This window comes from Trypanosoma melophagium, assembly GCF_022059095.1.
Source record: "Trypanosoma melophagium isolate St. Kilda chromosome Unknown ctg1segment0, whole genome shotgun sequence".
Lineage (NCBI taxonomy): Eukaryota > Euglenozoa > Kinetoplastea > Trypanosomatida > Trypanosomatidae > Trypanosoma > Trypanosoma melophagium.
In genome coordinates this window covers 947,171-970,477 of record NW_027125132.1, presented here as the reverse complement: position 1 = coordinate 970,477, position 23,307 = coordinate 947,171, and the positions used below count along the sequence as shown (strand labels likewise).

The following is a 23,307-nucleotide window of genomic DNA, read 5'->3' as shown; positions in this document are numbered from 1 at the left end:
TAGAAAATAAATAATAAAAATAAAAATAAAAATAAAAATAAAAATAAACTTTTTTTTTGCCTCTCTTCCTCCATTTGTTTGCAGAAGCCAAAGAAATAAAAACAAAAAAAGACAAAGTATAAAAGAAAAGGAAAATCTATCGCAGGATCTTCGTTTCGTTTGCTTCTATAGAAGTTCGGTAATTTCAAGGGGGGTTTGGAGAACCCATTCACCTCCAAGAAACAAAAAAAAAACAATACAACATAAATAATAGAAAAAATCTCCGCACAGACGGAGTCATCCAAGAAAAAGGAAAAAAGTGGCAGAATATCGTTCTCATTTTCTTTTTTTTTTTACTTTTGCTTTGATCTGCATTTCCTCTTACACTAGATGACATTTTTTATATATATCTACGTAGAAAATTAAACACCTAGCATAGCATAATTATTATCAACTCAGAATTCAACCTTTTTAAAAATCTATTCAACTTTATTGCTTTCCTTGACAGCCTCCGTCAACTGCTCAATGACAGATGGCCAAAGAGCTATAGGGAAACGTCGTTCCACCTTAAAATAACCAGACGAAGTTATCCCTGAATTCTTTAATAGTTTATACAATCTCTCCTTTTCAATAGTTGCGAGAGGATGAACAGTTGGTGCCCGTACGGTTGACTGTGAATCGCTTTTATCAACATGAAATAAATCATCATCATCCCCGTCAAGAAGATCAACCCAGCGAACAGGTTTGGAAACCTTTTCTTCTACGGGTGCCGGATGCAGTTCTGCATGGCGCTGTAAAGCGTAGATTTTCGCCCTCTTAGGAAGTCCCTCATACTCCTCTTCTATGAATTTCAACAATGGTTTGATATCCATCTCTCTTTTTGCAAGTGCCAAATTATCAGCAGAATCCACGAGAATGGCTAACAAAGTTGGAAAGAGAATATGACGAGCAGATAAAAAATACTGGAACGGTAAGGCAGATAGAATCCTAGAAAACAAAGATTTACCTTTACCCCAGGAAAACATTCCTTGAATCGGTTTATCTTGCACACAAAGGTAACCAATAAAAAGGAGACACTCATGAAGTGCAGCCCGCAAATGGTATTGAGGACGAGCTGAATTAACTGTTGTTCCTGAACTCGGGCTATTTAAAGGTTGCAGTCCAGGAAGTGGTGGAATTTTTGACAAGGTAATACCAAACTTCAATGCTTCTTCAAAAGATCCACGAATACCCTCTCCTGTAATTTTTTCACTTTGAATAGTTTCAAGCATATCTGTATGAGCTTGCACATAGGTAAAAAAGCCAGAAAGTACATGAAACATCTCCATTTGTGTAATTACACCTGGTGTTTTTGCTAGTTCAGCCTTTGGATCTACATAAACTCCTAAACCCTTATCAGTAGAAGAATCATGCAGTAGTTCTTGCAATATTTCTAGTTGCCATCTTGCAAGGCAATTTAAAACGCGAAAAACAATAAAAATAATAACAACTCGCCGCGCACTGAGCAATGGACTCATTTCGGTTAAAGGACTACCATCAGGAGTTAATATGTTTTGAAGAAGTGTAAAGAATGCACAAGTTACCTGTTTGAACCAAGTGGTTGGGCACTCACCTTTCCTCCTACTCAAAATACATACCTGTGAATACAAGAGTCGAGTTGCACTGTAGACAACTTCAAGATCTTGTTCTTCTGCAGAGGCCCGAGTTACGGCAATGCAATACTTTTCAATACAAGCAGCATCCAAATCTGCCAATAATTGGTCTCGCACAGTAATAAGTTTGGCATTTGTTTGGGCATCAATGGAAATACGCTCAAAACACAATTGTAAAATACCCAACGAGGCAGCAAGTGGTCCCGAATGAGTCTGACGTTTTAGACCTTTTATTTCTTCTCGAATACATAGTAATAAAGGTGCAAAATTTCCAGATCTTACATACGTTAATACATGTTGTTTACCTTCTTTACTATCTGATAGAAAACGTAGTAAGGCATTATATGCCAAACGGAAGGTTGCCATATCATTTGCCCGACGTGCATCCATCATTACTCGAGTAAAATTTTCATAAGCACTAAAGTATCGAACATATTCATGGTCAACATCTGCAAAATCCATTGTACCAAGTAAATCATGAAGTGGCTGACGACATTGAGCCAAAGAGGCAGGTGATGTATTGGTTCCAAGACGGCTAATAATAGATCTTAATTTACTTCGATTTAAATCTTTAGCACTCATAATGCTTTCCTTTTGATAATTTTCCATAAAAGTTTTTCCTTGCCGCACAGTTGCGGCAACCACTTTTGCTAATTTTTGTGCTAACTGTTCTTCTTCTTGCTGAGGAATTACAGGCATAAGATCCTGAATGGTGGGTTTGGTATCAGCATCACGTTCTTTCCGTTGTCTAACTTCTTTAATTTTTTGTTCCTGTTTTCCTAATTTTTGTCTCATCATTTCCCGTTTTTCTTCTCGTAATTGTGCACTTTGTTGAATACGTTCTTCAACTTTTCGGCTTCGAGCCTCAGCCTCAGCGCATACATCTCGTTGACGCTGTTGAACTTTCTTTTCCCACTCCTCAGCCTTATGTTCTTTCATGTCCTTTTCTAACTTTTTCTGTTCCTCAAGACGTTTCAAATTATCACGGCGTTGCTGCTCTCGCTGCTGCTGTCGTTCAATACGTTCTTGACTCATATTGCGTCGTCGCTCAGCTGCAGCGAGCATAGCCTCATTTCGCTCTTGTGCCAATCGCTGAAGTTCTTCCCGTTTTTGTTCCTGGTTATGTTCCACTTCAGACATTCTGCGATCCAGCAATAGAGCCTTTGTTTGCTGTCGTAATTCACAACTTAGACGAACTTCTTCAGCACGTGAGAAACCTCTCCGAGCGCGTTCTTTTGTCTGTTCACGGGCCTCCTCTACCCGTCGAAGTCCATTCTCCTGCCTTTCCATCGCATCGTTCTTCAGCCGCTCCTCCGCCTGAGTGCGGCGCTGCTTGGCCAACACACTTCTTTCCCCCGCGGCCATCAATTTGGACCTCATCTCCTGCAGCTTCTCCAACCGCCGCTCCTCCGCCTTGCGCTGCCGCTCCTCGCTGCGGAGGGCCGAGGCGTGCCGGGCAGCCTCCAACTCATCGTGGGGGTGCGACTCGCCCGCCATGCGCTTGGGGGAGACCTTCTTGCTCTTGGGGGAGTGCAGCTGCTGGGTCTTCCCCGGCCCCGCCGGCTCCCCGCCCTCCTCGTGTTCAGCCTCATCCTCCGCCCGGTTGGAGGGCGAGTGTACGCTCATACGAGTGGAGTTCAAGTTCAAATGTCGACGGCACTCAATTCGTCGATCCACCTTGACAGTTTTGAGGGCTCGTAGACCTTCCTCTGTGACACTGATACAATCATCTACAGAGAGAGCACTTGCAGGGTTCTCCAGAGACAGCACCACCTCGTTTATAACGGCCTTCAGTTTTTCCAGGAGATGAAATGCAGAATAGGAGGGCACTTCTTTTGTGTTAGTGTGATGAACCTGCTGACTCGCACAAACCTCATCTGTTGCACCCTGAGTCTCCACCGACATTTCGGTGCAATAATCGTGAAAACGTTGTGCCTCCATCTATTCCGACCAAAAACAACAAGAACAACAACAACAAGAAAACAGAAAGAAAAAAATATATATACAATAATCACTTAAAAGAAGTTAAAAAAAAAACCGTAAAAAAAAAGAGAAAAAAATGCCACACTCTTTAATATTTGATCAACTCTGATCATCTCAGAAAAAGCGAGAAAAAAAAACAGGAACAATGAACAAATCAACGAATGAATAAATAAATGAATGCTCTACTAATAACCTACCCACAAAGAAAACTAAAAATAACAAGATTCATAATAAAAATAAAATATTTCTCGAAAAAGTTATGAAGTCAGATAAAAAAAGGCTCATTCCTTCAGAAAAAGCAAACAAAGACCTAAAAACACTTGTTGTGGACGATGCCTGGACCAGCCTCGTCGTACTCACTCTTCTTGATCCACATTGTCTGAAAAGTAGTGAGAGATGACAAGATGGAGCCACCAATCCACACACTGTACTTCCGCTCTGGTGGAGCGACAACCTTGGGTTTGATTGAAGAGGGTGCAAGGTTGCTCACCTCTTTTCCAAGACGTTCTGGGAGGTTTTTGAACATGGTCGTACCACCAGAAAGCACAATATTTCCGTAGAGGTCTCGGCGCACGTCGATATCACACTTGTTGATGGATTGGAAGGTCATTTCATGGAATCCAGGCGCTTCATCCATGCCAATCAGCATTGGCTTGAAGAGTGCCTCCGGGCAGCGGAAGCGTTGGTTACCCACCTGCATGATCGTGCCATCTGGTAGTTCAAATGGCTCTTCGCTGATGGATTTGACACTATTCGTCATTTCCTCATCAAAGTCGAGAGCAACGTAGCAGAGCTGCTCCTTCACACTCCGCACAATTTCCTTTTCAGCAGACGTGGTGAAGGTCATCCCAGTTTCCATAAGGAGCTTCATCAGATACTCCGTGAGGTCGCGACCAGCCATATCCACACGGCGGATGGCGTGTGGAAGGGAATAGCCCTCGTAAATCGGCACAGTGTGAGTCACACCGTCGCCAGCATCGAGCACGATTCCGGTAGTACGCCCAGATGAATACAGTGAGAGCACTGCCTGGATGCCAACGTACATAGCAGGCACGCTGAAGGTCTCGAACATGATTTGTGTCATCTTTTCACGATTTTGTTTGGGGTTCATGGGTGCCTCAGTCAGAAGGACATTGTGAGACTCCGGGTTAACGCGCAGCTCGTTGTAAAAGGTATGGTGCCATATTTTCTCCATATCATCCCAGTTGGTGACAATACCATGCTCAATGGGGTATTTGAGTGCAAGAACACCACGCTTGGCCTGAGCTTCATCACCAACAAAAAGTTTTTGTTTGCACTTCCCATCATTGCCTGTTCATTCTTTGGGCGCCCAACGATAGAAGGAAACACATGACGTGGTGCATCGTCACCAGAAAAACCGGCCTTCACCATACCAGAGCCATTGTCACAGACAATTGCAGACTGCTCCTCGTCAGACATTGTAAAAATAGTATCACGATATGCAAATTCAACTACACATATCAAATTAAAGAAAAAAAAAGAAGGAAAGAAGAAAAAAGGGAGAAAAGAAAATTTTCGATGCAAGCTTCGTCTTCCATCGCATCATTCCACGATAATGATGGTGATAATGATGATAACGTTCGCAAAACAGTGGTAGTTCCGTTTTCTAATATCCCTAGTAGTCAGTGCCTCAACTATGTTAAGTAAAAGTTGCTAAAGCATGATAAAAAAAAAAGAAGCTAAATTGCAAGAAAAATCCTTTCTCATATGTCTTCCCTCGCGAATACGGGAAGAAGAAGAAGCGAGGCTGCGGCATTGTGCCACTCTACAAATATGAACGGTAAATTTTAATAAGGTAGAACTTGGTAGCATTGCGAGAGATAATGCACCCACACTACTAGGGCTCTCAAAAACACTTGTTGTGGACGATGCCTGGACCAGCCTCGTCGTACTCACTCTTCTTGATCCACATTGTCTGAAAAGTAGTGAGAGATGACAAGATGGAGCCACCAATCCACACACTGTACTTCCGCTCTGGTGGAGCGACAACCTTGGGTTTGATTGAAGAGGGTGCAAGGTTGCTCACCTCTTTTCCAAGACGTTCTGGGAGGTTTTTGAACATGGTCGTACCACCAGAAAGCACAATATTTCCGTAGAGGTCTCGGCGCACGTCGATATCACACTTGTTGATGGATTGGAAGGTCATTTCATGGAATCCAGGCGCTTCATCCATGCCAATCAGCATTGGCTTGAAGAGTGCCTCCGGGCAGCGGAAGCGTTGGTTACCCACCTGCATGATCGTGCCATCTGGTAGTTCAAATGGCTCTTCGCTGATGGATTTGACACTATTCGTCATTTCCTCATCAAAGTCGAGAGCAACGTAGCAGAGCTGCTCCTTCACACTCCGCACAATTTCCTTTTCAGCAGACGTGGTGAAGGTCATCCCAGTTTCCATAAGGAGCTTCATCAGATACTCCGTGAGGTCGCGACCAGCCATATCCACACGGCGGATGGCGTGTGGAAGGGAATAGCCCTCGTAAATCGGCACAGTGTGAGTCACACCGTCGCCAGCATCGAGCACGATTCCGGTAGTACGCCCAGATGAATACAGTGAGAGCACTGCCTGGATGCCAACGTACATAGCAGGCACGCTGAAGGTCTCGAACATGATTTGTGTCATCTTTTCACGATTTTGTTTGGGGTTCATGGGTGCCTCAGTCAGAAGGACATTGTGAGACTCCGGGTTAACGCGCAGCTCGTTGTAAAAGGTATGGTGCCATATTTTCTCCATATCATCCCAGTTGGTGACAATACCATGCTCAATGGGGTATTTGAGTGCAAGAACACCACGCTTGGCCTGAGCTTCATCACCAACAAAAAGTTTTTTGTTTGCACTTCCCATCATTGCCTGTTCATTCTTTGGGCGCCCAACGATAGAAGGAAACACATGACGTGGTGCATCGTCACCAGAAAAACCGGCCTTCACCATACCAGAGCCATTGTCACAGACAATTGCAGACTGCTCCTCGTCAGACATTGTAAAAATAGTATCACGATATGCAAATTCAACTACACATATCAAATTAAAGAAAAAAAAAGAAGGAAAGAAGAAAAAAGGGAGAAAAGAAAATTTTCGATGCAAGCTTCGTCTTCCATCGCATCATTCCACGATAATGATGGTGATAATGATGATAACGTTCGCAAAACAGTGGTAGTTCCGTTTTCTAATATCCCTAGTAGTCAGTGCCTCAACTATGTTAAGTAAAAGTTGCTAAAGCATGATAAAAAAAAAAGAAGCTAAATTGCAAGAAAAATCCTTTCTCATATGTCTTCCCTCGCGAATACGGGAAGAAGAAGCGAGGCTGCGGCATTGTGCCACTCTACAAATATGAACGGTAAATTTTAATAAGGTAGAACTTGGTAGCATTGCGAGAGATAATGCACCCACACTACTAGGGCTCTCAAAAACACTTGTTGTGGACGATGCCTGGACCAGCCTCGTCGTACTCACTCTTCTTGATCCACATTGTCTGAAAAGTAGTGAGAGATGACAAGATGGAGCCACCAATCCACACACTGTACTTCCGCTCTGGTGGAGCGACAACCTTGGGTTTGATTGAAGAGGGTGCAAGGTTGCTCACCTCTTTTCCAAGACGTTCTGGGAGGTTTTTGAACATGGTCGTACCACCAGAAAGCACAATATTTCCGTAGAGGTCTCGGCGCACGTCGATATCACACTTGTTGATGGATTGGAAGGTCATTTCATGGAATCCAGGCGCTTCATCCATGCCAATCAGCATTGGCTTGAAGAGTGCCTCCGGGCAGCGGAAGCGTTGGTTACCCACCTGCATGATCGTGCCATCTGGTAGTTCAAATGGCTCTTCGCTGATGGATTTGACACTATTCGTCATTTCCTCATCAAAGTCGAGAGCAACGTAGCAGAGCTGCTCCTTCACACTCCGCACAATTTCCTTTTCAGCAGACGTGGTGAAGGTCATCCCAGTTTCCATAAGGAGCTTCATCAGATACTCCGTGAGGTCGCGACCAGCCATATCCACACGGCGGATGGCGTGTGGAAGGGAATAGCCCTCGTAAATCGGCACAGTGTGAGTCACACCGTCGCCAGCATCGAGCACGATTCCGGTAGTACGCCCAGATGAATACAGTGAGAGCACTGCCTGGATGCCAACGTACATAGCAGGCACGCTGAAGGTCTCGAACATGATTTGTGTCATCTTTTCACGATTTTGTTTGGGGTTCATGGGTGCCTCAGTCAGAAGGACATTGTGAGACTCCGGGTTAACGCGCAGCTCGTTGTAAAAGGTATGGTGCCATATTTTCTCCATATCATCCCAGTTGGTGACAATACCATGCTCAATGGGGTATTTGAGTGCAAGAACACCACGCTTGGCCTGAGCTTCATCACCAACAAAAAGTTTTTTGTTTGCACTTCCCATCATTGCCTGTTCATTCTTTGGGCGCCCAACGATAGAAGGAAACACATGACGTGGTGCATCGTCACCAGAAAAACCGGCCTTCACCATACCAGAGCCATTGTCACAGACAATTGCAGACTGCTCCTCGTCAGACATTGTAAAAATAGTATCACGATATGCAAATTCAACTACACATATCAAATTAAAGAAAAAAAAGAAGGAAAGAAAAAAAAGGAGAAAAGAAAATTTTCGATGCAAGCTTCGTCTTCCATCGCATCATTCCACGATAATGATGGTGATAATGATGATAACGTTCGCAAAACAGTGGTAGTTCCGTTTTCTAATATCCCTAGTAGTCAGTGCCTCAACTATGTTAAGTAAAAGTTGCTAAAGCATGATAAAAAAAAAAAAGAGCTAAATTGCAAGAAAAATCCTTTCTCATATGTCTTCCCTCGCGAATACGGGAAGAAGAAGCGAGGCTGCGGCATTGTGCCACTCTACAAATATGAACGGTAAATTTTAATAAGGTAGAACTTGGTAGCATTGCGAGAGATAATGCACCCACACTACTAGGGCTCTCAAAAACACTTGTTGTGGACGATGCCTGGACCAGCCTCGTCGTACTCACTCTTCTTGATCCACATTGTCTGAAAAGTAGTGAGAGATGACAAGATGGAGCCACCAATCCACACACTGTACTTCCGCTCTGGTGGAGCGACAACCTTGGGTTTGATTGAAGAGGGTGCAAGGTTGCTCACCTCTTTTCCAAGACGTTCTGGGAGGTTTTTGAACATGGTCGTACCACCAGAAAGCACAATATTTCCGTAGAGGTCTCGGCGCACGTCGATATCACACTTGTTGATGGATTGGAAGGTCATTTCATGGAATCCAGGCGCTTCATCCATGCCAATCAGCATTGGCTTGAAGAGTGCCTCCGGGCAGCGGAAGCGTTGGTTACCCACCTGCATGATCGTGCCATCTGGTAGTTCAAATGGCTCTTCGCTGATGGATTTGACACTATTCGTCATTTCCTCATCAAAGTCGAGAGCAACGTAGCAGAGCTGCTCCTTCACACTCCGCACAATTTCCTTTTCAGCAGACGTGGTGAAGGTCATCCCAGTTTCCATAAGGAGCTTCATCAGATACTCCGTGAGGTCGCGACCAGCCATATCCACACGGCGGATGGCGTGTGGAAGGGAATAGCCCTCGTAAATCGGCACAGTGTGAGTCACACCGTCGCCAGCATCGAGCACGATTCCGGTAGTACGCCCAGATGAATACAGTGAGAGCACTGCCTGGATGCCAACGTACATAGCAGGCACGCTGAAGGTCTCGAACATGATTTGTGTCATCTTTTCACGATTTTGTTTGGGGTTCATGGGTGCCTCAGTCAGAAGGACATTGTGAGACTCCGGGTTAACGCGCAGCTCGTTGTAAAAGGTATGGTGCCATATTTTCTCCATATCATCCCAGTTGGTGACAATACCATGCTCAATGGGGTATTTGAGTGCAAGAACACCACGCTTGGCCTGAGCTTCATCACCAACAAAAAGTTTTTTGTTTGCACTTCCCATCATTGCCTGTTCATTCTTTGGGCGCCCAACGATAGAAGGAAACACATGACGTGGTGCATCGTCACCAGAAAAACCGGCCTTCACCATACCAGAGCCATTGTCACAGACAATTGCAGACTGCTCCTCGTCAGACATTGTAAAAATAGTATCGCGATATGCAAATTCAACTACACATATCAAATTAAAGAAAAAAAAAAAGAAGGCAAGAATGAAAGGAAAAGAAAGGAAGAAAATGTCGAGCGAAATCTCAGAAACCCTATCCATGTAACGTTTTAAAATTATTATAGTATAAGAAGTAAATTTTTATGGCGCTTAAAAAGAGAAATACATAATCGTTTTTTCCGTGTAGAACATACGTAGATATGCTTCTTTATTTTTATTTTTAGCTAAATCTCTCGTACAAACCCCATGCTTGATAGCAAAAAAAGAAGATTACACCTCACATTAATTCTTCTTTAAACAACGACAGTTTTTCTTTGGCTGATACAAAACGTTTTGCTTATTCATCCTCTTTGAAAAGTCTGATACACAAAAAATGTTTTTTGCCTGTATTCCTTATAATTTCTGCATAAGCTTATATATTGTTTGGTTGGAATAAAGGATGGAAAAATAAAAATAAAATAAAAACAGGTCTTTGGTATGTCCACGCTCCACTTTAGACCCGACATTTTAAATATTTCTTTAACTTATTTCAAGACAATAACTTAATTTTGCACACTTGAGCTAATCTATCTTTTCTATTCCCAAATAGAGTTTTCGTTTCGTCTAATATTGAAAACTTATGTTATATCAGAGCACATTTTTCGTAATTTCGTAATGGGATGATACGGGAACGAAATTTCGTATTCGAAGCACAGCCATAAATTTCGCTATTTTTTTTTTTTTGATGTATGGTGAAGGAATATTACAATGGACCAAACTACAAAAGAAAACAATACCATTTGACAAATTAAAATGAGAAGATTCTTTAATGTTTTGATGACTCTTCATATTCGCTGAAGGGAACCCACTTCTGGGAAAACCATTGGCCCCGAATAATCTTACAACATGTTAATACATTAACTCAACTGTCCAATATCCTGGAAGTTCAACATCAATATGATTAGCACCAAATTACTTTGATGACATACCTTAATTTTGTTTTATATTCTCCCAAGAGTGATTGGTTGAGTTAATCCACTAACTTTTTGAAAGTCAAAAATATCTAACTATAATCAACCCTAACAACGAAGAAAGATACGAAACAAAAGGGAATATCTGTATACTTATGAAAACATATACAAAAAAAAAACATGAGATTTCCCAAGGATAGAAACAAGACAACATTTAGAGAAAAAAAAACTGCTCGATATAATTAATTCAATCGCTCTTAATATATCGGTAAATTTGCTTTACAAATAAAAGCGAAGAGCAAAATCCGACTGTCGTCATGGCAAGAAAAAGACAATGGCAAATAAAAAAAGTGTATCCAATATAGACCAAAACATGAGGAACACTACGCATATGTGTTTGTAAAAAAAGAAATGCTATACTATAAAGAAAAACATATCCAGCTGATGATCCTCCACAAAGTGCAGAAGACCACCACCATTTGTGATTCTCAGCATTAAGTCTATCATAAGTTAAAGCAATATTTGTACATGCTGTTACTATTATCAAAACAATAAACAACATAAAAACAATAGATATTGGTATACGAGATTGGTGACCACATAGCCCAAGTAGCACATAGTAAAGTTCGACGTATCCGGCTGTAAAAGGAAGTAAACCGCCTGCAAGTACATGCATTAGAGTTCCACGATACCATACTAATGGTGGTACTTCACGAGGAACGAATTTTGTTCTAGTAGGTGCATCAAAACTACCTCCATAACGTCGGCCAAATATTGCTCCAAACAAAGTCAGTAAAAGCGAAATTGCCAAAAAAGGTATCCAATAGAATACAAAAGAACCCCATGAAACAGCGTATGGTAGTAAATATATTGAAGCAATTACATTAACTACAAAACATACTGTCAAAAGAGGTGCTAATAATACAAAAAAAGTTAATAATACGCTCCGTGACCAATATTTTCCCTCAAATTTTCTGTAAAAGCATCCACTCAAAAAGCCCGAAAAGGGGGTTGTCAGAAGAAATAAAAATACCGTAGATTTAATGACTGTTTCTCCTGAATTGTTGAAAATTCTCATTGACACAACTGTTAACATAAAAAAGGCAATAAAAAGAAGTTGTCCTCCAGAACCTGTTATAGCGCACAGTAACATCTGATTCTTCGGAAAACGAAAAACATCTGCATGAAGTCGTTTCCATCCACTGTCATCTTGATCCATTTCTTCTTCCAATGATCCATAACGTTGAAAATCACGCCTTAATGTTCTTGTGATAATAAAAAGAACAAATCCACATAAAAGTACTACAAGGAGCAATGAATTTAAAATGGAAAACCATTGTATTTTTAGCTCATGAAAATCAAAAGCATCATATGTATTAATAGGGGTCTCTCGACTATTAGTTGTTGGAATCCAAATAATATTGTATGAAAATTCAATTGTTTCTGGGTCATTCGAAGACAAGAGTTCTTTATTGCCCAAAGATTTCACAACTACTTTGGTTATCTTATTAGTTGTGAAAAAAACCTTGAAAAATAACTCAGTATTCAATAAAAAACCACCTTCCTTATACATGGTTCCTACAGGATATGTAACCTCAATCCCATCAATATACATTGTGAACACATATTCCTGCCTAATAGCATCAATAAAAAGTTTCTTCCCTTCTTTGTCAAGAATTATCTGACAAAGAGGGGAATTTGTTGAGTTAACAGCAAAATATATTTTATAATCCGATGCTCTTTTAACACTCCCATGAACAACATCCCAAAGGGTTCTTCCCCCTGCCACCAAAATTTTTGGTTTGCAAAATGGAAGATGATGGTATTCATATCTTTCAAATACGTTGTTAAGAGGAAAAACAATACCGGTATAAATGGGGACTGCATCACCCATACTATAATTTTGATAGGCATATCCAACGTTGGAAAAGACCAGGAACAAGGTGGTCAATAACAGTACCGAAGGTAATTTACCAGACATGCTAGTTATAAAATAGTCTTTTTCAAGACGAAACAAAATATATATATTTATATATTTTCTTTCAAAAATAACAGTAAAAACATATATACAAAGAAAAAAAAAGAAGAAAAAAAAAGAATTCGACAAGAAATACAGAAAAAAAACAAGAAAAAAAAAAAGAATACCAAATCTATTTCTTCATTTTTCTTTTTTGCCTTTTTTTGCTACATGTTATGCTTAGATCGATTCCCAATAGGATCCAAACGACCCTTTAGAACCTAAGAACCATTGGAAGCTGATGAAAAGGAGGTGCTGCAAGCGACCTTAGACTATATCCCGTTCGAGATGGGGAGTATTGGGTAGGAAATCTTAGTAGTTTTTTCAAAACTCACTTTTCACTAAAATCTTTAAAGTAAAAATATATGAAAAGATCCTACTATCCAACCTCGTTTTGTTTTTTTGCCGAACACATGTACGGTCACAACATTCCTCTCGCAAGTTCCCGGAATAACTATAATAATAAATGAGACTAACAATAGCAAACGTAAAGTGTTAGAAGTAGAACCATATTTTTAATTCTGTTTTTTTTTTTTTACCATTGGTTATTCTTGCAAACAGAATCAAGAGGTGCTGACGCAATCTTTCCATCACGTTTTTTACGCCACCAAAGAGTCGCATAGGAAGGTGCAGGGACACCAACAGGTTTAAATGGCATTTTCCCTACCATTCCACTCAGACTCATAAAACGAAACGTCGATAACTCATCGCAACGGGGGCAATGATCATTTCGTATCGTTAATCTTCTAGAATAGCTGTTAGAAACGAGAAATTCGTACATAAAACCGCACCTCACGCAAGAAAATACCGCCATCTCATATAATACTACAAAGTAAAAACCCCTTTTCTAGTTGAATTGTTTTTTTACCAAAAAAGAAATAAATAACTAAAAAATAAAAATAAAATAAAATAAAAAACAATCTAAACAATCTTATTAAGGCAGAATAATCTTCTTGTTTCAAGGGTTCCCACGCACCCTTCAAGTAAGATAAACACAGAGAGTAGAAATACCACCAAAACCAATAATAAAACAAATACAACCAAACACCGCCACGAGACAAACAAGAAAAAAACATATACCACCAACCAACCGACCGAAACACAGGAAGGAGACCCAAATAAAAACACGCACGGGCAACCTGCACCGTTTACTTTCCGAACGACTTCCCCCGAAACAACCGGACACCACCGGAGTGTTCCGGACGCCGCCCGGGCAGAGAAACGACACGAACGGCGAACGGCACCCCACCCCGCCGAAGACCAACGCACCAGAGAAACCACGGCGGCCGAGCGCAGGACCCGCACCGCCCTCTTTTTTTATCGTTCTGGGCTCCGCTGCCGCCCGCGATTCGCTTTTTTTTTTTTTCGTCCGCGGGGCGTTTTGCCGGCCCCGTAAAAGGGCGCGCAAGGTGAAGAAGTTTTTTTTTATTCCTCGCGCCTTTATGGGTTTTACCCCAACGGTACGGCTATCAGCTTCTCACCGTAGGGCGCCGAGGTTGCTGTCTGTGAAGAGCGGTGTTTGAGGGAAAAATCCCTTCGTTTTGTGGGATACTCAAGCTCTTGTAATATTTATTTTGTTATTTTGGGGTTTTTATTATTTGAGTTTTGTTATTTTCAAGTTTTGCTTTATTTTATTGTTATAACCAGCCCATGAACAGCAAAACAGTCTACGAGAGATTCTCTACTCCCACCATCCTTTCCCAGAGCCCGTCGGCCACTCCCCTTTTGCTATTTATTTTTGTTATTTTGGCTTTTTAGTTAATGATTGGGCCCAAATGATCTCCTCTGTTTTTTGTTGCTTGTTGGGGATCGCGAAAAGCGTCTCTTGAGACTAATCCTTTCAGGGATTCCATAATCGAGCTCGTCGCTGGCCTTAGAGGGGTGTGGAGGAAGGAGGCGTAGGGGTTCTGGACCGCGAAGTCTGCGGTATCGCATAGTTCCGCTCCACTGCCAGAAGGAACTGGACTAACTGTTTAGAAAAGCACAGTTTCTGGAGAGGGATATCTGTTATAGCATGCTGCATTCGCAATGGGCGAAGGGCGGAGCAACTCAAGAGATGCAGCGCTGTTTCTTCGCAGCCGGTGCGTTGGCTAGTATGCGCGCGCATATGCTGATACCCGTGTTGAGACATGCGATGTTGTGTGAGGCATGATTTGCTCATGCATTGTCTTTTGCATGTGGGGCAAATCAGGGTCGCAAGGTCTCTTATGTTCTCGCCCTTGCTTCGAGAGGATTTGGTTGCCCCTTTGGCAGGCATGCCTTCGCCATGGTGAAAATTTCTGCAGCGAATGGCGAGTGAAGGCATGTTGGCGTAGAACTTTTTACACATACCGCACTGAACCTTGCCGTGGTCCTCACGTTCCGGTGGCGACGAGTCTCGCTGACGTTTTTTATTTCTGGGAAAGGTTGCCTTTTTACTTGGTTTGGGGCCCTCCCATTTCGCAAATTCTTTGACCCAAGGCGCCGACGGGCAATGGGGTGGCTGTGTGATTTTTTTCGGTTTCCTCACGCAACTTCGGACGCCCACAGTAAAAGGGGAGAAATGGTGGTTAGGGTCCCGTGGGAAAAAAAAGCCGGGGTTGCAATTTTTCAGGGCTTTCAATTTCCTTGTGTGTTATGAATACCCTTTTGTTTTCTAATTCATTTTATGGTTTTGTGGGTTTGAAGTATAAACTTCCTGAGTCAGAGTATTATTTATACCGAAGAAGGTATTTCTATTTAATTGTTGTTTTGTTTTGTTTTCGGAAGATTTGCCAACCCATTGGCGCATACAATACGTTCAACTATGACGATTCAAGTTTCTAATTAGGAGCAGAAAATAAAATCATATGTTTTTTTTTTTTTATACCCATCTCTTTTCTCCTTCTGATTTCAAGATGCTACCAAGTATTAAAAAACAGGAAAGGATTTTTGTTATTTGCACAGACCCAGAAAAAAAACATGATTCTTCACGAGTGAGAAACACTGTGAAAACTATTTTCTCACCCAGGAGAATAGTAAATGGGCAAAACAAATATTCTTTGAGACTTATCGACTCGTTTGAAGATGATAACTCTCATGATGACAATAATTTGATTCCAGAATCCTTCGGAAATCTACCAAATTTGCGTTCATTGAATTTAAGTACAACTGCCGTGAGTGATGATGAGTTGGCTGAATTTAGTGCTAACCGTAGCTTAATAAAAATAATCCTTGAAGATTGTAAATGTATTACAAGTGTTTCTCCGTTATCTTCTTTAATTGCAATAGAAGAAATTAATATACGTGGATGTTCACATGTTTCTAATGTGGGTATTTTAGGTACACTCCCTTCCCTTCAAGTACTTGATGCAAGCAAGACTGGAGTAACAAATGACGGATTAAAGGGACTTGAAGCAACCTCTACTCTAGTTAAACTTTTTTTGGAAGAATGTGGAGGTCTTACCGGTGCAAACTCTTTGAGTTCTATTAAACCTGTTGAAGAAATAAGTCTTCGTGGTTGTAACCAGCTGAAGAATGTTGGTGGATTAGGTCTGCTTCCTAAGCTGCGAATACTTGATGTGAGCAAAGCAACTTTAAGAGATAGAGATTTGATGGGCCTTGGAGCAAGTCGTAGTCTTCAAAAAGTTCTTCTTTTAGATTGCAAAGGTTTGACAAGTGTAAGTACTTTCACTTCTATTCGTACATTGAAAGAGATTTCTCTTGCTGGATGTTCACGAGTAAAGACAGTTAGTGTGCTAGGAACACTGCCTGTACTACGATCAGTTGATATAAGTAAGTCTTCTATAATGGATGAGGGTTTGGAAGGTATATCTGATAGTCCTAGTTTAGTTAAAATTGTTCTTGAGGATTGTGCTTCTCTTACAGATGTATCTGCTCTTTCTTCTATTGCAACTCTTGAGGAAATAAGACTTCGGGGATGTATTCGAGTGACTACTATTGGCAGTCTGGGTTTACTTCCTATGTTGCGAATCCTCGATGGAAGCAAAACTTCTATAATGGATAGTGGTTTAGAAGGTCTTTCTAGGAGCCGAAACTTGGTTAAAATTATTCTTGAGGATTGTGCTTCTCTTGCAGATGTATCTGCTCTTTCTTCTATTGCAACTCTTGAGGAAATAAGACTTCGGGGATGTATTAGAGTGACTACTATTGGCAGTCTGGGTTTACTTCCTATGTTGCTGATCCTCGATGCAAGTAAAACTGCTGTAACAGATGCTAGTATAAAAGGACTTGGTGCAAGTCGTACCTTGAATAAAATTTTCTTTGAAGATTGTGGAAATCTTACAAGTGTTACCACACTTTCTTCTATTCTGTCAGTTGAAGAAATATATATTCAAGGGTGCTTACAGATGACAAATATTGGAATTTTGGGTACCTTACCTGCGTTACGCTTACTTGATGCAAGCAAAACTCCTGTAACAGATGATGGTTTAAAGAATTTGGGTAATAGTTGTAGCCTGTCAAAGATATTTCTTGAAGACTGCAAAAATCTTACTACTGTAGCTTCCCTTGCTTCCATAAATACACTTACAGAAATAAGTCTTCGTGGCTGCACAGGTCTGAAGAACCTTGGTACACTTTCTGTTCACCGAGAAGTGGTGGATCCATCACATTTTAGAGAAATCAGAATCCTAAGAGAGGTGTGAGAGATACCTGTATTATATCGGTTTTCTTAATAACTTTTTTCACTTATCCCGCTCTCCGACTATTCACCTCTATCAAAGAAATTTAAAAAAATCAATCAAAGTATATTTGAATTACAACTTTCTTTCTATATATATATATATATATATATATATATGGTTTGATAGTCTAGTTCATTTTTTTCGCTTCCCATGGTATGCTTCTCTGTATGTAAATGTCTGATATCTTTTTTTTTTCTTGAACACTATGAAGCAATTAAAAGGCATACAACATTTGAAAGGCTGAATGAGTTTGTGTGTGTGTGTGTGTGTGTTTCTTTTCCTGCGCCTCGTTGTCGCTGTGTTTGTGTATGCCTTTTTTTTTCTTTTTTTGTTTTGCTTTTAGACTTAATGTAGGAACAGATGAGTAGTTCCTATACCCAGACTTAGCACATTAGGCCGTTAATAGAGTATTGCAACACAGATGATGGAGATCGTGTGCCTTTTCTTCTACTCTCTGGTGAGATGAATTACCTTCTTTTTTACTTTGTCATCTATTTTTTAAAAAAAAGTGGGTTACTACTACGCATATGTGAGTGCAGCATCTACTTCCTTGGCTTCAATGAGGTTAGGGTGGTGTGTACGTGGAGTGTTGCTGTTGTTACTTTTTTCTTGCTTTTGTTCTTTTTGTGGCGCTAGTTGTTATTGGTTGTTGTTGTTGTTGTTACCTTTTGCATGCAGAGAAAAGGACGTTGTAAAAGTCTTTAAATGGTGAACGTTGTGATAGATTTACGGCCGAAGGAATGTTATGCAGAAGGGCACATGGAGGGATCTTATAGCTTTCCGTGGTCAAACATAAAGGAGGAATCTTGCGGATTACCTCCAAGGGATGTGACCCTCACTGCGCTTATTGAAAAGGAAATGGATTTGCATGCCGTTGAAGCCTATTTGAATCGGTTTTGTTTTGCATCACTTGAGGTAAAAGTGTTTGAACCCAGTGGAAATCTGGTGCGCGAGGTGCCTAAAACCACATGTTGGTCACCGAACCCTTTTCTTTCTGATTCGGTTCCTTTAATTGAGTCAGCTAATGGAGGTTCTTCTCTTGCCCTTGATGTTGGTTCTGGAACTGGAAGGGATATGGTTTTTTTAGCATCCCGGGGGTGGAACGTGATTGGGATTGAAAATCGACGAAGATTAATTGACCAAGGGGTTGCTCTTAGTCGGAAACATGGCGTTTCAGAACGCGTCCATTTCCTTCATTGTGATTTGAAGGAACTCTATCCTGTTAAAAATGGGAGCGTTGATCTCTTGCACGTTTGTCGTTTTTTGCATCGACCATCGTTGCGAAATCTTTTGCAACTACCTCGTAAAGAGGGGAAGGGTTACCTCGTTTATAGCCATTTTTTGGACGGCTGTCAAAGAACAAAGGTAGGTCACCCATCGACCGTTGCTGGTTTTTTTCTCCGGGGCGAGTTACGCCAGCTATTGGAAAGCACCGGCTACATTATTTTAACTGAGCGTGAAAACATCTTGCCAGACGGAAGGCCGTTGGTAAACATCTTTGCACGGAGGATGGAATGATCACACTTTTCCCCATTCGGGGTGTTTTTTTTTTTTTTTTTTTTTTTTTTTTTTTGCACTTTTGTGAAGGTGTAAGTACTCGATGAGCCTTACGTTATCAGGTGGGAAAAAAGAAAATATTGAATGGTGTCATGATAAATAAATTTTTATTTTTTTTCATTTTTACAGCCTGTCTAACCTTAAGTTTTCTGAAAAAGTAAGTTTACAATCAAGTAAAAATGTGAAGTGCTATTTTTCAGTCTTATTCCGAAGCGGAATGGACGACCAGTACCCAGGTATTCGTGGATTTTGTGCGCCAGAATGGCCATACGGCTTTTTCATTTGCATTTCGTCCATCCGCGGCTCCGCATTTAAGTTATCATTTTGATGGTATTCTAACGTTGGACAACGACGTACTCATCGTTAATCTGGATCAAGATAGGTCTATGAATTGGGAGGATTTGCGTACCTCCATTATAAACTTTACGATACCACGGAATACAAATTTTCTCCTGGCATTTGAAGAAGCACGCGCGCGTTTCAGTGCAGGATGGGCAGTGCTGGAAGGAAGAGAATCCGTGCCGCAGCAGGAATATCAAAGCGCTCAAGCGCAACTGCAGGATGCTCAGTGCCGTTTTCACCAATATGCCAGTGTGCAATTCCAGGAATTGTAGAATAAAATGGCACAAGCATAACAGGAGGCAACAAGGGTAAAGTTGCAACTGGCAGCTATTTAGGCAAAGTTGGCGCTAGCAAATGCGGAAGTAACAGAAGTGCAAGCACAGTTAGTACAATCACAAGTGCAATTGACAACAGCCCACGACCAAGCGACACATTTGCATGCACAACTGCAAAAGGAGCAGGTGCGAGTAACACAAGCACTGACGCAGACCTCAACCGCGCATGAAGAATTGGCAAAGCGAAAAAGGGCAACTGGCAGAATTACGGGTGCAAGGGTTCCAGTTTCAGGTGGAGAGGCCTGGAATGATGGCGCAACTCGAGCCAGCCAGGGAACAACCCCGTCAAAGAGAAAAGCAAAACGATGAGTTATTACGCCAATTGGGCCAGGAGACCCCAAAGAAAATGGGATGGGACGCGACACACAACATTGACCCAACAACGGCCCGTACACCAAAGGAAGCAAGAAAAGAATGGCCTGAGTGGACGACGCCGATGGGTCACGAGGAACAAACACAAGAGGAATTTTATTCGGGAATACAGGATATCAAGCCACCAGCGTCGTTTGCCGGTTGCCGGCCAGAAGAGCAAGATACGCACTTTTGACGGTATTCCCTTCTATATGGCCAACGCCTTGGTGACGCCGGCTACCCCAACTTGGCGCCAAGGTCCAGTGCTCCGCATTGTCGGACGAAGCCTGGAGCCAGCGATGTTTTTCTTCTGGAAGACTCGCTGGCGCTTAAACTACGGCGTCGCACAGCGCCGGGACCAGCCGCGTCGTGCTGGGGCAGAACTCAATCCAAGAAGGTCCTGGGGCACTTGTCGACGTGCTGTCAGCAGCATCACCTGTACCAAGTTACCGCTGAGCAGTGATGTGGAGGAAAATCCCGGCCCTTCTCTGCGAGGTGTGCAGTGGAACTCAGCTGAACTTACCCAGGCCAAGAGGCTTGCTCTCCACAAAACCCTGGTTGAGGAAAACGTGTCATTCGGCCTTCTAAGCGAGATGAAAATGTCTTGTGCGGAAGTGTCGAGTTTCACACAATCGCTGGTTATCAACATCATGGAGTGCCCCGCCCCTCTAAAGGTGGCGGCGTTTCGATTCTGGTTCGTGAAGACCTGCCGGTGGAAGTAGGATCGTCTGTTGTGGCGAGCATTGAGTATACTCACGCAACGACCCACTTGACAGAAGGGCTGGCGCTCTCAGTGACGTCAGCATACTTCCCTCCAGGGAGATCATTTACAGCATCGCAACTGGACGCGCTCTTGATGACTAGCAGACCCCGCCCCATTGGTGCAGATGCTGAAACGCATGCGTTGGCCTGGAATCGCGCGATCCCACCTGATACACGTGGCGATGTGCCAGCGCAATGGTGCCTAGATAACGATTGTGTCATGCAGAACAATGGAGAAAGCACCCGCCACACTACACGTCACGGTCCGTCCGCGCCGGACGTGACACTATCCCGAGAGTGCCGCATAGAGTCTTGGACAGCCAATTTCTCTCCGGATAGTGACCATTATATCACCCCCTTCGACGTATTAGGGGATGATGGTGAACCACTGCGGTTCCCTCGCCCCCTTGCCCCACTCTATGCATGGAAGAATGCGAAACGGTCTCGTTTTAGACAAATGTCAAATGCTCAGTGCCGAAAACTACCAACACAGAAGATGAGCGTTCACAGGCGAGAACGTTTACTCGCCTCCGCGATCCGCATCGCAACAGCTGCAGCGGTCCCCCGCGGAGGACGAGACGCTGCCCCTTTTGGACCCCAGAACTCAGTGAGATCGAGTCGGAGATCTGCCAATGCAAAGCCTCTGCCTATAGAGACAGGTTGGCAACACACCGCAGAGAGATGCCGAGACAAGCCTCCCATAAAAGATGGAAAGCCCTCTGCGGCAAGATGGCCGCAGCAGACGGCTGCAGTTGGAACGTTGTAAAGGGGATTTACGCCCCACGCCCACTGAGCACCCCGGCGATAAAGATTAACAACACGGCGCTCACGGAAAATCAGAAGGCCAAGCACTTCATCCGTCTTTACTCCGCACGGGCCAGACGGCACCCACACTCCCACCCTCCGCAAACCATCCCAGTTGTTGGCGAGGAATTTGCACCCATTACAGAAGCGGAACTGGAACGGGCCCAGCGCCTTCTCCCGAAAGGAACGGCGGCTGGTCCGGATGGGATTTACAGCGAGGCTCTCCGACATTTGGGACCCAGAGCGAAAGCAGAAACCCCATCACTTTTCAATGGGAGTCTCCGCACTGGTGTTTCCCAGCTGCTTGGAAAGTAGGTGTTATTGCGCCCCTCCCCAAACCAGGGAAGAAGGCAACAGACCCAGACTCGTTTCGACCAGTCAAATTAACTAGCTGTATTTCCAAACTAATGGAAAGGATTATGGCAGCCCGTATTCGGGATGTTATTGAATCCAAGCTGACCCCACAACAATCCGGGTTCAGGCCTGGCCACTCCGGACCAGACCAATTACTACACCTGCGCGCAGCCCTCAAAGAGACCTTCATATGACTCACGCACAGGTGCCGTATTCGTCGATTACGCCAAGGCCTTCGATACTGTAGATCACGACCGAATTGCTAGTGCGATGCGAGAGATGGAGCTCCCACCCCACATCATCCGATGGTCAGCCCCATTTTTAAAAGGACGCCAGGCTAAAGTACGAGTCCAAGGAAAATCCTCCCCACTAATGCTATTCCACCGCGGCGTACCGCAAGGAACGGTTCTAGGCCCGCTTATGTTCATTATAGTAATGAACACTCTAAGTAAACGATTATCTCAAGTTCCTCTTCTGTACCACGGCTTTTTTGCCGATGACCCCACGCTGGCAGCACGGCATGGGAACAGAGACGTCATCAACAGTGTGCTACAAAGCGGAATAAATGTGGTTGATGAATGGTCCAAGGGCCACTCCATGGAAGCAAACGCAGACAAAACGAAATACATCCTCTTTGGATCGTTGAACCCAAACCCCCTCTCCCTTGAACTACGCGGCACCCCTGTCGGTCTAGAGAAAGCTCCAAAACTTCTCGGAATTACATTCCAACACCATCGCGGAGTGTCCTTCCATGCAGTACAGACGAGGCAACGCATGAATTTTCGTTTGTTGCAGCTCGCTGTAATCTCGTCCACCGCATGGGGCCCAAAACGGGATGTTTTGCGCGCTTTCTATCTGGCCCTAGTTCAAGCCCAGGCGCTATATGGATTTGAGGTCTGGTACTGGGATGCTTCACCCACACGCCGCCAACAATTAGCAGCAGGCCAAAACAAAGCTTTTCGAACCATAGCAGGAATCCCATTTGGATGTCGCTCCGACGACGCACTACGAGAAGCCCTTCTTCCACCACTAGAAACGACAGCCGCGTAGCTGCAGGCTAGGGGGCCAGCTCCTCTTTGCGTGGTGCTAAGCAGTTCACCATCCTTGTAAATCATCGCCGCTGCCCCAGATTTGACACCCAGGAATACCGAGCCATCAGTCCAAATTTCATAGTGTGTACGGGGTGGTGGTGTTTCTCCCATGCGGCGGAAATGTCGGGCTATCCAACGCTCAGATGCTTCCTTTTTGCGTTTTTCAGAGTCGTCAGCGGAGACGTTACCCAGTGACGTGAAGAAGCGAGCGCGCTTACCGAAACGCAGTGTCGGTGTTAATAGCGGCAACTCGCGTGGCTCTATACGGAGAGTTGGGTATGTCTTCATTAGGCGTACATAGAAGGTTCGGACTGGGTGGTTCAAGTGGTAAAC

At 43.2% G+C, this 23,307-nt stretch overlaps 9 protein-coding genes across 9 annotated transcripts; 2 read left to right on the top strand and 7 right to left on the bottom strand.

Moving 5' to 3' along the window:
- Positions 1 to 458: 458 nt before the first annotated feature.
- Positions 459 to 3,572, bottom strand: LSM04_008432 (uncharacterized protein; the record flags this gene model as incomplete). Its single annotated transcript, XM_067335650.1, has 1 exon — positions 459 to 3,572. One exon carries the CDS (start codon positions 3,570 to 3,572, stop codon positions 459 to 461), a length of 3,114 nt encoding a protein of 1,037 aa, XP_067195415.1.
- A 352-nt stretch (positions 3,573 to 3,924) lies between these two features.
- Positions 3,925 to 5,054, bottom strand: LSM04_008868 (Actin family; the record flags this gene model as incomplete). The annotated part of the gene is made up of 2 exons (XM_067335649.1): positions 3,925 to 4,911; positions 4,965 to 5,054. 2 exons carry the CDS (start codon positions 5,052 to 5,054, stop codon positions 3,925 to 3,927), a joined length of 1,077 nt encoding a protein of 358 aa, XP_067195444.1.
- A 427-nt stretch (positions 5,055 to 5,481) lies between these two features.
- LSM04_004422 (Actin family) lies at positions 5,482 to 6,612 on the bottom strand (the record flags this gene model as incomplete). The annotated part of the gene is made up of 1 exon (XM_067335648.1): positions 5,482 to 6,612. One exon carries the CDS (start codon positions 6,610 to 6,612, stop codon positions 5,482 to 5,484), a length of 1,131 nt encoding a protein of 376 aa, XP_067195170.1.
- Positions 6,613 to 7,036: 424 nt separating this feature from the next.
- LSM04_006639 (Actin family) lies at positions 7,037 to 8,167 on the bottom strand (the record flags this gene model as incomplete). The annotated part of the gene is made up of 1 exon (XM_067335647.1): positions 7,037 to 8,167. One exon carries the CDS (start codon positions 8,165 to 8,167, stop codon positions 7,037 to 7,039), a length of 1,131 nt encoding a protein of 376 aa, XP_067195303.1.
- Positions 8,168 to 8,589: 422 nt separating this feature from the next.
- Positions 8,590 to 9,720, bottom strand: LSM04_001762 (Actin family; the record flags this gene model as incomplete). The annotated part of the gene is made up of 1 exon (XM_067335646.1): positions 8,590 to 9,720. One exon carries the CDS (start codon positions 9,718 to 9,720, stop codon positions 8,590 to 8,592), a length of 1,131 nt encoding a protein of 376 aa, XP_067195014.1.
- Positions 9,721 to 10,944: 1,224 nt separating this feature from the next.
- LSM04_007535 (Nonaspanin (TM9SF)) lies at positions 10,945 to 12,678 on the bottom strand (the record flags this gene model as incomplete). Its single annotated transcript, XM_067335645.1, has 1 exon — positions 10,945 to 12,678. The coding sequence occupies one exon, from the start codon at positions 12,676 to 12,678 to the stop codon at positions 10,945 to 10,947; it is 1,734 nt and encodes a 577-aa protein (XP_067195354.1).
- Positions 12,679 to 13,249: 571 nt separating this feature from the next.
- LSM04_002949 (uncharacterized protein) lies at positions 13,250 to 13,528 on the bottom strand (the record flags this gene model as incomplete). The annotated part of the gene is made up of 1 exon (XM_067335644.1): positions 13,250 to 13,528. The coding sequence occupies one exon, from the start codon at positions 13,526 to 13,528 to the stop codon at positions 13,250 to 13,252; it is 279 nt and encodes a 92-aa protein (XP_067195083.1).
- Positions 13,529 to 15,590: 2,062 nt separating this feature from the next.
- On the top strand, positions 15,591 to 17,339 carry LSM04_007325 (uncharacterized protein; the record flags this gene model as incomplete). The annotated part of the gene is made up of 1 exon (XM_067335643.1): positions 15,591 to 17,339. The coding sequence occupies one exon, from the start codon at positions 15,591 to 15,593 to the stop codon at positions 17,337 to 17,339; it is 1,749 nt and encodes a 582-aa protein (XP_067195349.1).
- A 744-nt stretch (positions 17,340 to 18,083) lies between these two features.
- On the top strand, positions 18,084 to 18,896 carry LSM04_000680 (Methyltransferase domain 25; the record flags this gene model as incomplete). Its single annotated transcript, XM_067335642.1, has 1 exon — positions 18,084 to 18,896. The coding sequence occupies one exon, from the start codon at positions 18,084 to 18,086 to the stop codon at positions 18,894 to 18,896; it is 813 nt and encodes a 270-aa protein (XP_067194952.1).
- Between the last annotated feature and the right edge of the window lie 4,411 nt (positions 18,897 to 23,307).